The 14190-nt window shown below is 42.4% G+C and overlaps 1 protein-coding gene across 4 annotated transcripts in view; it reads left to right on the top strand.

The window, feature by feature from the left end:
- The first annotated feature begins 492 nt into the window (after window positions 1-492).
- The window catches only part of igsf8 (immunoglobulin superfamily, member 8), a 42717-nt gene continuing 29019 nt past the window's right edge, over window positions 493-14190 (top strand). For 3 of the 4 annotated variants that reach the window (XR_004613995.1, XR_004613994.1, XM_034586874.1), the window contains exons 1-6: window positions 495-985; window positions 5159-5539; window positions 7116-7580; window positions 10973-11151; window positions 12125-12377; window positions 13000-13458. Coding sequence is in view for 2 of the 4 variants with exons in the window: in XM_034586874.1 (XP_034442765.1) it covers window positions 931-985; window positions 5159-5539; window positions 7116-7580; window positions 10973-11151; window positions 12125-12377; window positions 13000-13458 (1792 nt within the window). In the remaining 2 variants the exon portion in view is untranslated. Of the gene's footprint in view, window positions 986-5158; window positions 5540-7115; window positions 7581-10972; window positions 11152-12124; window positions 12378-12999; window positions 13459-14190 lie in introns of all 4 variants that reach the window. The other variant, XM_034586875.1, reaches the window with a different exon arrangement.

The following is a 14190-nucleotide window of genomic DNA, read 5'->3' as shown; positions in this document are numbered from 1 at the left end:
CCAAACTAGATCATGAAAGTCCATCCATCCATTCATTACCTATACCGATTATCCTTGGAGGGTTATGGGGGGGATATTGTAAAGTTTATAAAATACATAATAGTGTATAATAATAATGATATAGACATATATATTATTATTAGTATCCATCCATCCATCCATCTATTATCTATACCACTTATCCTTTGAGGGTCATGGGGGGGCTGGAGCCATCATTATTATTATTAGATAGATAGATAGATTATATATATATTATTAAATTATTATTGCTGTTATTATTATTATTATTATTAACCCACCTTATTTCGCCTACATGTGTTTTTCTCTAGCGCCCTCGTGCGGTTTAATGTTACCTGCCCCTCTCTTTTCAACACTTCATTGTCATTGGTTCAAAATGCCATCGTCCCTATTTTGGACCAATGGCACCGGGTTGGCTGTTTATTTGTTCCCCTCATGCACGCTCCTCCCTCTTTCCTTACCAGCCATCCCTCCTCCTCCTCCTCACACACACACACACACCCCCTAATAATCCCCCCCTGTGATGCCAACCCGCCCCATGTCCGGACCGCACGGCTCGGTTGTCTGATCTGAACCTAACCCGGGATAAGGTGATGGAGCAGCGGGCGTGTTGACGGAGATGCCCCGGCGCATGAGACAAAGGTTCCTCCATCTTCACTCTTGCACTAACACTGATTCTCTCCGCGGCGATGGCGCCAACTCTCCTCTGTTCTCTGCTACATTGTGACACATGACGGTTTCTCCTCCTCCTCCTCCTCCTCTTCCTCTCGTATGATCCGTGGTTCCCCCGGCAGACGGTCGCTGTGCACGGTGGGTCGGTTCGACTATGATCGGCGGTGGAGAAACACGGAGAGAGAAGTCTGACTCGACCTAATCCAGCAGGACACCGGCGGAGGAGGGAGAGGGGGGGAGATGAGGAGCACGATGGCCTCGATGAAAACACCATTATTCCTGTTTCTACACTGGGGTGAGTGAGAGCACAATGTGTGTGTGTGTGTGTGTGTGTGTGTGTGTGTGTGTGTGTGTGTGTGTGTGTGTGTGTGTGTGTGTGTGTGTGTGTGTGTGTGTGTGTGTGTGTGTGTGTGTGTGTGTGTGTGTGTGTGTGTGTGTGTGTGTGTTGTCCTGGAACCTGTTCGATCTGCACACACCACCAGGCAGCCACATCCATCTGTCACATGATGGACCCTGTGCATTTGCATGATTGTTTCTTCATGTGCAACAGTCTGGATTATTAATTTAGTGATCACCTACAGCACGGAGCTTTTAATGTATCATGATTCAGGCTGCAGCAGTTAAGTCTGTGTGCAGCAGGATACTACTGGTCCATGCACGGGGCTGTCATCAGCCTCTCTCACCATCCTGTTGCCTGTAGGTTTTATTAACTTTAGATAGATAGATAGATAGATAGATAGAGACAGTCAAACACAAGAGCACAATAACTTTTTTTGTATAGCACTTATCTAAGAACAATAGAAAGTCAGGATAGGTCAAGGGTTAAGTTCACTGCAGTGAGATGAAAGTCTCACCACCAGAACTACTACAAAGCTGTCATTGTACAGAAGTATGTGCTAATGGGGATGTTGACAGTACAGAAAGACACAAGTAACCGAGGCAGAGTATTGAAGCCAAATGCAAATACAGATTTAAAGATAAATAACTGAAGCTATACAAAGTTGTGCGTTAGACCGACATAGCCTGTACAGTTATGGTACAGCAAATGTACGTGTATTTAAAAGAAGTGAAAACAATGCAAGAATAAAAGTTAAAATATAAAACTAGAGATATAAAAAGTGACTGATGGGTTCGCCGTCAAGTATATCACATATATACAGAAACAGGTGTTTTTTAGTATTTGTTATTACTCGTAATAATATGTTTTGTTTCTCTTCTGCCTGGTTTCAGTTTGTCAGAGAAGCTTTCAGTTTTGTTTCATGTAAACTCACCAAAGCTGATTCCCATAAACTAGTAATGAACTGTATGAAGATTTGAATCTTGAGTATTGAAAAGGAGTGACCTTTGAAACTATTTGAAACACATGCACCTGTTGGAAAAAGTTACCTGCTTAAGAAGACTTTTCTGTAAAGGGTGTTCTCGCAGAGGGAATATAAAATAGAAGAAATTCCTACGCCAAGGCCGATTGGCCACTTTATCACAATATTGCAAGTATAAGTATTGCATCAGATACATGTTTACATTAAATGTAGGCAGGATATAGTTAAAATAAGTATTTCTTACCGTACAGTAAAAGAATAAAGATCAGCCCCTTAATAAATACATTTATTTTGATTCACAGAATCCGGGTCATTTAGCAGATGGGCACAGAACTGTTGAAAAAACGCCCTATATCCTAATGTCAAAGGAAGGGAAAACAAATTCCTGGATCTGTCCTCTGATCCAGATCTGCACCAAAATTTGAATGGGTTCTTCCATTACCACATCCTTCCAGCAAGTTTCCTCCTAATCCATCCAGTAGTTTATCGTGTGGTGCTGTCCTGAAACAAACGCAGAAGAGACCCTCCTTGTTGGAGATAATTAACCAAACCAATGCTAAGTGCCTTACAGTTAAAAATGTGCTTTTATTACAGGTTGAATACAGAACACACAAAAGACAATAAAGATGGTACTGCGCTTTGATAATTGATAATAATTTGACAGTTTGAACAGAAGGAGAATGTGTACATGTCTCACTGACACAGTTTTTAATCCCCCTGCTCACCGTTTTGATAATTACATGAATCTTCTGTAATAACCAAACAGACTGTCTTTCATGGGACTGAATTATAAGGGCGTGCATTGTCTACCTCTATGTGGGTCCCTCGTAAGAAAATGTGGCCCCCACCCCTCCTTGTCGCCAGTTTCTAATCCAGACAGAATTGAGCATTGTGACGAGCTGTGGTGTCCCCCAGGCCTATCAGCCAGAGCCCAGTGTTAATTAGGACTTGATCCGCTTAAGCCTCCCACTAGTCTCCCATGTCATTATCTGTGGGCGTGTTGTTATCGGGACAAGGTTTGGCCTGTGAGAAAGCTCCAGTTGTTTTTTAGGACCGACAAACACGCACACACACACAGAGCTAAGGAGTGCCAGAACACACCTGTCGGGTTTTTCTAGTTTAGGTAGATTAAAGTAAATGGGCGTGGCCCTTTTGTTCAGTTAGTGGGTGTGTGTGTATTTTGACTGTCGCGTAGAGATACTTGCATCTCATTTGCTTTGGGAGATGACGAGGTTATTCCTGTTTTCGCCCCCGCATGCAGATTAGCATCCAACCAGGCTTAAAGATGTCTACTGTTGTTTAGAATATTGTAAATATTAAATCTTCTTGGTCGCAATATTGTTTTTAGCTTGCCAAAATGTAATTTGTTTATTTAGGAGAACCGTACCTTCTTATATTTCATCTCACTGGCTGGTTACTACAAAAAACAACTGTCAAATTTGTAATTGCCTCAGCCAAGGAGGTTATGTTTTTAGCCCTGTCCATTTGTTTGTATTACAAACAAAATGTGACCACAAAACTTGGTGGAAGGATGTAGTATGGGACAGGATCTTGATGAAAATATCAGCCAAATTGCGAGGACTGGTATTTATGAGTGTGCATTTTGTTGCAGATGCAAATTAAACTCTGGATTCAGTGAATTTAAATGTTCATTTGGGGACTGCTGAGCCTTAACGCAGTTAATGGATTCTACCGAGTGCCATTCTAGTTTATTTATTTATTTATTTATTTATTTAACTTCCATAGTTAGGGTCAGGGCTTCTCTTTTATTTTGAAGCATCTAATCTTTTAATTAAATGTTAACTCTTGTTATTTGCATCGTCTTTCTTTGATTTAAACAACAACATATGGTTAGTTTATCCAGTGGCGAGCAACACCAGGAGAACAAGTTACAGCTTTTCACAGACTACACATCTCTGAATAAACTTCCAAGAAACTCATAACCAGGCTTAAAATTCATACATTACACACAGTACGTGGAAGTGAATCACATTTGCATATCATATTTCTTGAGATCCATTTATGTTTGTAATCTTTATGCCATCGCAGATAGGACTTCTTTGAAAAGAGGAAATGATTAACCATGTGTGAAACTCCTGTCGTGTTTTCTTCTACAATGGTTTCATTTACCTTTGACGGACTCAGTATCAGATAGAGTATTTTGCGGAAGTATCAAAAGAGAGAACTAGTGGCATGAGAGGTTTCAGAACCTGAGGCTTTGGAAGAGGGTTTCACTGCTGAAAAACTGGAGTCTTAGCCCACAACTGTTTCAGAGAGATTCTGGGGGGGAGTAGGGGTTATGTTGCCAGATAATGAGACAAGTAGACGTAGGGAAATACAATGAAGCTCAAACCTGCTGGAAGCTCGCTGGTCTCAGACCTGAGGCAAAACCAGAACACTTAAAATCTGCCATGTTACCAGACTTCCATTTAACAGGATGTGCTTGGCCCCAGTACAGTTTGTATAACTCAACATAGTTTCATCTGTGTCTAAACGTAAAGCTGCTAACTTTATTGCTCCATTGCCGCAGTTATTTGCAGGAGTTAGAAACTGTTCACAAGTTGGGCAGAATGTTATAATCTCTGTTGCTGCATTAGGTAAAGAGATGCTGCTGTGGAGTTATTCAGATTCATGTATGTTTAGTGTGCGTTTTATGTAGAGATGAACCAATACTAGCTTTGGATACCGCCGTAAATGAAGACCTTAGGAAATAATAATCTTTGGACAAACAAAATTTGTATCACATGCACAGTCTGAAACACAGCCGGAATCTGCAAATATTACTGTATCTCCAGCACACTTACTAATGTTCTATCTTTATTGAACTGTTCCTTTAAATCCTAATTAGTGAGTATTATTGGCAGAGGAGAGTAAAGATGCCGTCTGAGACGATAGTATTTCATTCATTAAGCACATCATTCAGATGAAGCTGGCCCAGCCCTTGGCACAGTTGCTGCATTTATTGGGTTGATTCTCTGTTAGCCCGTCATCAGCTCAGGTTATTGATCGGTGAGTGCATGTACCAAACGTGCTGCGAGGCAACACGGTGACCCACACACATTCACACTGTTTCCATTACTTTCCCCCTTGTCACGTCTCTCATGCTCTCTCGCTCTCTCTGTCTCTCTCTCAATATTTTTCTTCCACAGTGCTGCAGTGTGCTGTGTGTCGCGACGTCACCCTTCCCACTGGGACCCTCTACCGCGTTGCAGGGTTCCAACTCACCGTGCCCTGTGTGGTATCAGGATACGAGGGCCCGCGCACACAGGACTTCGAGTGGTTCCTGTACAGGGACGATGCAGGTGGAAGGCAGATGGGAGTGGTGTCCACCAGGGACAAGGGTTTCCCCTACGCACCCTTCCAAGCTCGGGTGAAGAACGGGGAGGTGAGGGTTGAGAGGGATTCTGGGGACGCGGTCCGACTGGTGATCCAGAGGCTCCGCGCCGAAGACCAGGGAAAATACGAGTGTTACACACCCAGCACAGACAGTGCATACCAGGGAAACTACAGTGGCTCAGTAACTGTCAAAGGTAAGATATAATGTATATATATATTTGTATAACTCAATTCAAAGTAAGGCTTTCAATATTCTATACTTCAGTCATTGTCAACAAATCCCACAAAAAGACCCCAAAATAATGATGTAGTCCATATGTCATGGATGGATGGATTATCTTTATTATCCCCGAGGGGCAATTTGGATTACTGTAGCAGTCAGTGCACACATTACACACAATAAATAAGACATGCAGGACAAAAATACATGTGAGGGAGGGGCTGTGGTAGATTACAGCCAGTAAATTATGTTTCACTGGGATAAAGCCCTGACCGCAGACCTTCCACTGTCTGGTACTTCTTGTTTTATCATTATTATTGCAACAGAGAGAAGAAAGATGACGCTGTTTGAAAAATACTTGTTCCTGTCCTTTGCATGGGAAATGCTTTTTTTTTGTCTGATGGTACTGATAGAAATGTGTCTGCAGCACAAAATATAGAAACACATTAAGTATTGCAAGCTGGCATTTGAATATCTGTTCGGATCAAATCCTTTTCTCACCTATTGTTTGATGAGATTTAAAAGTAAATGCTCAGTTTCCCACTGCACATTATAGATAGAAAGACAGATGGATGGATAGGTAGATGGATTGATGGTAGACTTTATTCATCTCTGGGAATAATAATATGGATAACTGGGAAATTCTCATGTTACAGCAAGGTATCAAGCACATAACACACTATTTGAAAAATATGAGTAAATACTCCAGTAAAACTAGGCAAAATAATATATATACTAATTATATAATTGAATCTAATCAATGTGAATATATATACTTAGTGTGCAAGGTTGCAATTAGTTCAATCAATAATGTGCAGTGAACTCAGAATATGGTAACAGGAGGTTTTTATTTTACTTTTGTTCACGGCTGCTTGTGTTTGTACATTTGAGATCTGTGGCTTCAGTGGTGTAATCTCTAAATCACGATCCACCATCACAGAGTTTTAAAGCCGTACCCAGTTCTCAATGCAGCGAGATGACGATCGTAGTTTCGTTGTGACATACAAAAGTTCTGTCGGGGGTGTTACCGTAAAATGAAAATATTTTATCAGCATCTTTGCTCTGTATCGACATTTTCCAACGATTAATTATACCATGTGTTTAACTTGGTGCAAGACTACATTCCTCTTTCAAGGCTCCCATTTATACTCCACCATCTGGAGTCTGTACTCTTCTTTCTGTTTCCCTTTCCCCTCCACAAACTTCACTCAGACTAAAATCCTTTTGCTCACACTGTCCAAAAATATTTAGGGGATTTTACACCGTCCATATCGTTATCGAACCTTTTTTCTATTCAGAATTTTCCTTCTGCAGATGCTTTGGTTTTGCTGCTTGATTTCTTCATAACAGATTGCTAATCCTCTCTCTAAAAGGCTCGGAGTCTCTCTCAGCAACGTTATTTCATGATTTACTTTACTGTTCTAAACATAGAAATGTCTATGCAGCACACGGGCAATAGAAATTGGCACATTTGTTTTCCTCCCATCTGGCTCCTGCAGTAGCTTGATGTAATGTAATTGTCTGTGTGTGTCTTCTTTGCACACCGACAGTGATCCCCGACACACTCCAGATCAGCTTCACCCGCTCACTCACTGGCCAGCCGGTGCCGGAGGGGGCCGAGTTAACCCTGACGTGCTCATCCAGCATCCAGTCCGAGCAGCTCACACATCTGTCCATCATGTTTGGGAAGCGTGGCGGTGCAGAGGCCCCGGGTAGCGGAGCCGGAGGAGGGGAGGTCAGCACCGTCAGAGAGATCATCTCCATCGACAACCTGCTGGGGATCGTCCCCGGGCGTTCGTACAAGAAGCGTTACGACGACGGCGAGATCACGCTGGAGAAGAGGAACGGAGAGGGCGGGCAGGACGTGTACCTGATGAAGATGAGAGCGGTCCAGCCGGCCGACACCGGTTCGTATTTCTGTGAGGCCTCGCAGTGGATCCGGGACCCCGATCGATCGTGGCAGAAGATCGCACAGAGAACGCTGGATATTGGCAACTTGACTGTTCAGCAAATAGGTCAGTGTGACATGGAAACTGTGCCAGTGTTTGTTTGTGCTAGCATTTCCCAATCTAGGTCAAGGTCAGACTGTAACAAGCCCATTGCAGAACAGCTGATTATTTGATGCCGCGGCCATTGTTCAAGAAAAACATGAATTGAAATATGACGAGGTTGGTAATATATGTTATCGCAGTAAGGAAAGAGGATGCGGTATAATAAAGTCGGCAGCTGTGGTCACAGAGTAAGTCAGGGATAATAAAACTAAAACATCTCAAGTTTGGTTTCGACTAATCAGCTCAAGGCTCCTGATTCTTTCTCGCTCGTTGCCAAGGAGCTGGCGTCAGTCGGCCTGGACTTCAGTGCTGTTGAGTACACTGGACGTTTTCCACATTTCAGACTCCAACTCTAGATGTTTGTGTTATTTAGAGCCTTACTGAACGTTGACTCAGCTGTTTGCAGACTGTCTGGATAGGCAGTTGATAAAGTAACTGGATACACGTCTGTATGTAACGGCTTGGATACAGTAAGTGTTGGAGTCTCTGATTGGCTGCACAGTTGGTTGGGTGGACGTCTCATTGTTCGCGATGCATCTAAATACACTGTTTTTCTTTTGATATCAATTATTCTGCTAATGATTGCCTTCGCTGATGGTGTATCTTCACTCTTGTCCATTGTTTTGTTGTTTATTTGTCATCAGGATCACACAAAAACTACTGATGGGATTTCCACAAAACTAGGTGGGGACATGGGCCAAAAAAGAAACCACTCATATTTGGCATAAATCCACACAGAAGGGCAGATTCATGTATCTTGATGAAAAAGAACAAGGCATATTAAGGAAACTAATATCTACGAGTGCATGAACTGGTGCAGATCCAAATTTGAATGGCACTCAGTAGAGTTTATACCTCCGCCACGAGCCAACAGTCCCCTTATTGAACCACATTTATATTCACTAGATCCAGATTGTTATTCGGATCTCCATAAATATCAGTCCCCTAAATATGTCAGATTATTTTTTTCATCAATATCCATGAATTATTCTGTGAGAGGGATCAAGGAAAATGTTGACAATTGCCCTGTATTAAAGAAAGTGGAAATCTTGGATCCGTCCCCTGATTTGGATCCGTACCAAAATGTAATGGGTTCTTCCTTGGGTCACACCCCATCCTCAAAATTTCATTGAAATCTGTTGAGTAGTTTTTGCCTAATCCTGCTAACTAACAAACAAACAAGACCATCTTGGTGGAGATAATACAAATTTGAGTCTCGTGAATTTAGATGTGATTAATAAGGGAACAGTTGGGCCTTGGTGGAGGTATGAGCTCTACTGAGTGACATTCAAGTTGTTTTTCATAAAGTGATTTATCCTCTGGTCCTAAACACTAGAAATGCAGAAAGGCGGCAGATTTATGATCTGGATATTTCATTTTTATTTTTGGCAGTTTTGCTTAAAAAGCAATCAATCAACAAAATAGGAACCAATTAATTTCCTCTCGGTTGGGTAATTGCAGCTCTGTCTGCCGCCCGGCTACGCCACTGACACGCTGAATGCTCGGCTGCCTTGTTGATCATCCAGGCGGATTTGAAAGGTCGATAGCAGACCGGCCTGGCAGCTGGATAGCTGCCTGTTGCCTGCACACTCGGCTCAGTTTAATTTCTGAAGCGCTCGTGTAGATCTGAAGGATTAAGTAATCTTTCCCCCCCCCCCCAACCTTTGCCTCGGAGAGGATGACTATATTTGGTGGGACAGACGTGTCCATTACTTTCAGAGCAGCACAGTCCTTCCTCAAACACCCACTGGAAAGGGAAGTTGACCTCACACATGTATTGTTTGCTCATTCATGTTTTACCATCCCTGCTTCGCCCTTTATTTCCTACCTCTGATAAGAACAAGTGTAAGAACTGGACGGAAATGATTGACTCATTATATCCAAAGGTTGTTTTATTCATTATTCCTGATGAAAGGTACAAAAACGAATTAGTAGTAAGTAACTACGTAGTGAAGCTAAAAGCTATTGAGGTCATTCATTTTCTCTGCGGTAATAAAATGGAAGCTGCACTTGATTCATCAGCATTGTTTCTCACAGACGCTGACAAGCACAGCTTCATTGTGTATTTTCTGTTGTCTGACTCACACAATGGTCTGACACGTCTGCTTTTGTTTGTTTAAATAATGTGTCTATTATCGTGCAGAAAGAGAAGTTGTCTGTGTTTAGAGAAGTTTCAAATGAGGCTCTGCACACACCATGGATCAACAGTGTTCACATCTTTTAATCATACCAACAACATTTTCATCTAATTAAAAAAAAGTAGCATCTTTTACTGTTATACTTAATTAATGTCTCTGAATACAAGACAGGGATTTAATCGTTTTATTTATCAAACAAATAATCTAATATTAAATCTTTGATTGATATAATTATATTAGGAACGATTAGAAAGGAGATAATTTGTGTTGTAATTATTCAAAAGTATAACACTGTTTTTTTAATTAATACAACTTGATTATTTCTCGGTTCCTGCCAAATGATAGAGCCTTGGGTTATGGGAAACTGGAGACTACTAAAAATATGACAGGGGTGTTTTAGTTAATATAACTACAGTGTATTTAAGGTCAAGTAGAACACACTGTATCTTACAACAGGAGGATATCTGGAGAAGACGCAGGTTGACAGATGCGTGTCCAGATAAGAACAGTGCACAGTGGTTACACCAGTCACACCCAGCCTTTTGGACTGGGAATACCTGACCTGATTTATTTTTTTCTTATCAGCAGAGCAGCGCCCCTGGAACCAACAGAGGACCAGGGGCACGAAAGACATGGTCTGTTTGAACAGAAGATTGCAGCCTGAGCTTCATTCCAATTGTGAACACTGCAAACAAAAGACAGAGTTTTGTTTTGTTTGAATATTTTTTAGATGGCAGACATTCTAGTAATACCTTGGAGGAAAGTCTGGAGAAAAGAAACACAGTATATTATAAACTTCTCTTAATTATTTTATTGCAAAAACCCCTCTGGTTTATTTTGCGACCTGTTATAGTGATTCTCACCCACAGATTAGGAACCACTGATATGGAAAGTCAAATACAGTATATGTAGGGAAAATATGAATATTTAAATCATTGAGTTCCATTTTGTCTCATGCTATAATAACCAGTGGGTGACGTTTCAGGCATTTTGGCTCAGCTGATGTGGTAATCCATTTTATCCCGACCATTAAACATGTGATGCACTAAAGAAGCTTCCTAGCTTCACCGCAGGAGTGATGCTCGGTGCAGTGCTGTATATCACTTCCTGAGACATTTTCACTGCCACAGTCTAAGTGCTGGTTTGAGGTTTTTCATCAAGACAGATTTCTGGTACTTGGACTTATTACTCTCTCCGTCTGTCTCTTCCTGTGTCCAGCCGAGTCTCTGAGTGTAACGTCCTCGCCCAGAGGGGAGGTGACCCAGCAGATCGGTTCTCCTCTCATCCTGACTTGTGAGGTGCTGGGGCTGCCCTCTGAAGTGACCTCTGGCCTGCTGGTTCAGTGGATGAAGAGGGGATCTGTGAGCAGCGATGACGTCGGGAGCGGAGGAGTTGAGGTACTTTCTCATCTCGCATGTATTCAGACTTAAGCTCCTTTTCCACTGGTTTAAAGAAACCCACTAACACCCACTAACATCTGGCTTTTGTCTGCAATGGGGAATATATACGATAGGTATTCACTCCCGGGACAAATAAATCAGTATCTACGTGGGTTTTTATCGGCTCCACCACTGATTGGCAGTGATTGAAAAATGAAACCTGGGTGACTACGCTATTTTCTTCTTCTTCTTCTTCTTCTTCTTTATTTTGGCAGTCCAGACGCTGACACTGCTTTTAGGACTCACATTGAACTTGTCTTATAAACAGCCATGGATGTGTGTGCACTGCCACAGCGATCGTGCAAGATGCAACACTGGCAAGACAGCGAGACTTCTGACATGTTGGTTTTCAGCACATTTTGACGTCAAACACAAGTCACTGTATATATATATATATAATGTTTTTTTTCTTCATTGTAATTATTAAATCTTATACAAACACATGCCTATAAATGACAAACTAATGAAACATTATAAGACTGCTTGCAGTGGCTTGAAATCTCATACTGATTATGATTAATTGAAAAATAATTGACAGTGAGTGTTATTTGTAATTGTAGTCACGGACGGGTGATTCATCATATGCACAATTAATCCTCATATTTTCTGTCAGTTACATTATTGTTGTGTGGTTATTCATCTAGAGGACAGATTTGCAGGTGGGGGGGGCGTTCAAGTGCTGGAAGCAAAGTTTTGACAAAATTGATAGGAGGCTGCCAAAAAGCAGCTTTTTCCATTAAAGACGTGAAGAAAGTGACTGTTAGTTTTTCATGACACTGATGTTTGCTTGACGTCACCAGTCTGCTAAGCCACGACCTAGTTTTTCTGGCAGTAATATGAAGTATTCTCAGACTGGGAATGGAAATACACGTGATTTGTTTCAAGACTTTTACTAGAAACTAACACACACTGACTGTGTTCTAACGTTCAGGTGGAGGTGGCCCGGATGAGCACAGACGGCGTGGTGAGCTGGGGCGATGACCTCAGCAGAGCGAGTGGCGGCTCCATGGAGAAGGTGGCCGAGGGGAGGTACTCTCTGAAGCTTTTCTCAGCCCGGCCGTCTGACACGGGGGTGTATCGGTGTGTGGTGAGTGTGTACGCCGGGAGGACGAACCCGAGCCCGTCTACGGCGGCGACGCTCACCCAGAGATCTGCGGGAGTCACGGTCAACCTGAAGACCAAAGGTGGGCGGCGTTACTCGTGTTCTCAGTCTGTACTGTCATTGCTACGAATGAAGCCTGTGTGTGAGTGAGGAAAAGAGAGTGTTAACACGAGTATTTGATAAAAGTTAAACTGTGTTACTGGATCTCGTCTTAAGTGCTGTTTTCTTTCCACTGCTGAGTGCATTTCCTATTCAGTCGCTGCTGTATTGTTTTGGTCTGAGGACGGATTTAAAAATTCGCTGAGTGTCCCCCCCCCCGGTGGTCTGGGCTTTGGGCCATTTGGCTGCGATGTGCTGGGCTCAAGTCTGCAACAGGACCCCCCCTTAAAAACTGACCCATCTCCAAGTTTCTATTTAATTTGTAAAATTAAATATTCATAGCTGCCTCCAAAAAATCTATTAATGTTATGACATGTTTCACTTTGTATTTTATGAACAGTGGTTTTGCTGAAAAAGGAATAATTAATAAGTTGTTGTCCTCTTCCAGTGATTATTTGGCTCAAGGGTAGACCGCCAACGCTTCAATCTGCAGTGATTCCTCAGAATTTTTGTTGGCAAAACTCGAAAATGTAAACCGTCTCTCTCTCCGCATTATATTGACTCATATATGTAGTTTAACCTCTATCAACCACTTCCTTTCGCAGATGTGCTGGTTTCAGTTGCAGCTCAGCTTCCTCGGGGCCCGCTGCTGAAAAGAGGCAGCACCATCACCCTCATCTGCAACGCCACTGTGACGACTACAGGTCCCGCCCAGGTGCAGGTCCAGTGGCTGCGGTGGCCAATCCCTGCACCAGTTTTCAAGCGGGGACAGGGTTCAGCCGCGGACGTTGCTTCGTCAGAGCCCCCAGATGTAGAGAAACCGACACAGGTGGCTGCTCTCATGTACGACGGTGTTGTGGACATCTACGCCAACGGCAGCGAGATCAGCATCGACCGCCTGTCAGCCATCAGCTACAGACTGAGGGTCCACGCCGCAACAATGGAGGATCAGGGCATGTATGCGTGTCATGCCGAGGCGTGGGGTCAGGACCCGCACGGAGGCTGGTACAACACGGGAGTCAGAGCGGAATCGAAAGCAGTGACCGTTTACCTGTACGCGAGAGGTGAGTGTGTCCTTAGATTAGATTTGTGTTTTGGGGATTGGGAGTGGGGTCATGGTACAAGTGCTACTCTTTCATCTTCCTCTAAGATTGGATCTGATCTACCCGGGATCGAACTGACGGATCAAACAGGGATCAGTCCCCTGTTCGATCTGCCTTCGGTCAGTAAATATAACTGGAAATTCCCAGCATTTACTCTCGACCTTGAATGGTGTCTACACATTTTAAGTAGATTGATTCTTCTCTTCATCCTTCGCCTGCGGACTTCAGGTCGTTGCTCCTCTAGTTTTTGGATTTTAAATATTTAGATATGAGCTTCATCTCACTTGTTCCCATCCTGAGGAAAATTGTGATTTCCTAACAGCAGCTATTTAAAATGAATGAAAGAAAACTAGTTGAGATTCTTTGGTTCTAACCTTGCTTGGCAATAATGCTGCAATTAACAATTGTTTATTTTGCCATGAATAATATATTGAATATTTAAAAAGTGAAAATGCGTATTAGAATTTCCCAGAGCCCAAGGTGACATCTTGAAATTCTTGTTTTGTCTGAGTCACAGTCCTAAACCAAAAGATATTCAGCTTTCTGTCCCAAATGAGGCGATTCATCACATTAAAAAAACTCAAAGAGATAAAAGAAGAAAAAAAAAGAATAAATAAATAAAATTTGACTTGAGTTTGATGAATTGAATCTGAAATATTTAATCCAGTAGCAATAAAAGATACATTTTCAGTT

Source organism: Hippoglossus hippoglossus, chromosome 5, assembly GCF_009819705.1.
Source record: "Hippoglossus hippoglossus isolate fHipHip1 chromosome 5, fHipHip1.pri, whole genome shotgun sequence".
In the NCBI taxonomy this organism is placed as follows: Eukaryota; Metazoa; Chordata; class Actinopteri; order Pleuronectiformes; family Pleuronectidae; genus Hippoglossus; species Hippoglossus hippoglossus.
The sequence above is the reverse complement of the archived record's forward strand: the minus strand, read 5'-3'. Positions and strand labels throughout refer to the sequence as shown.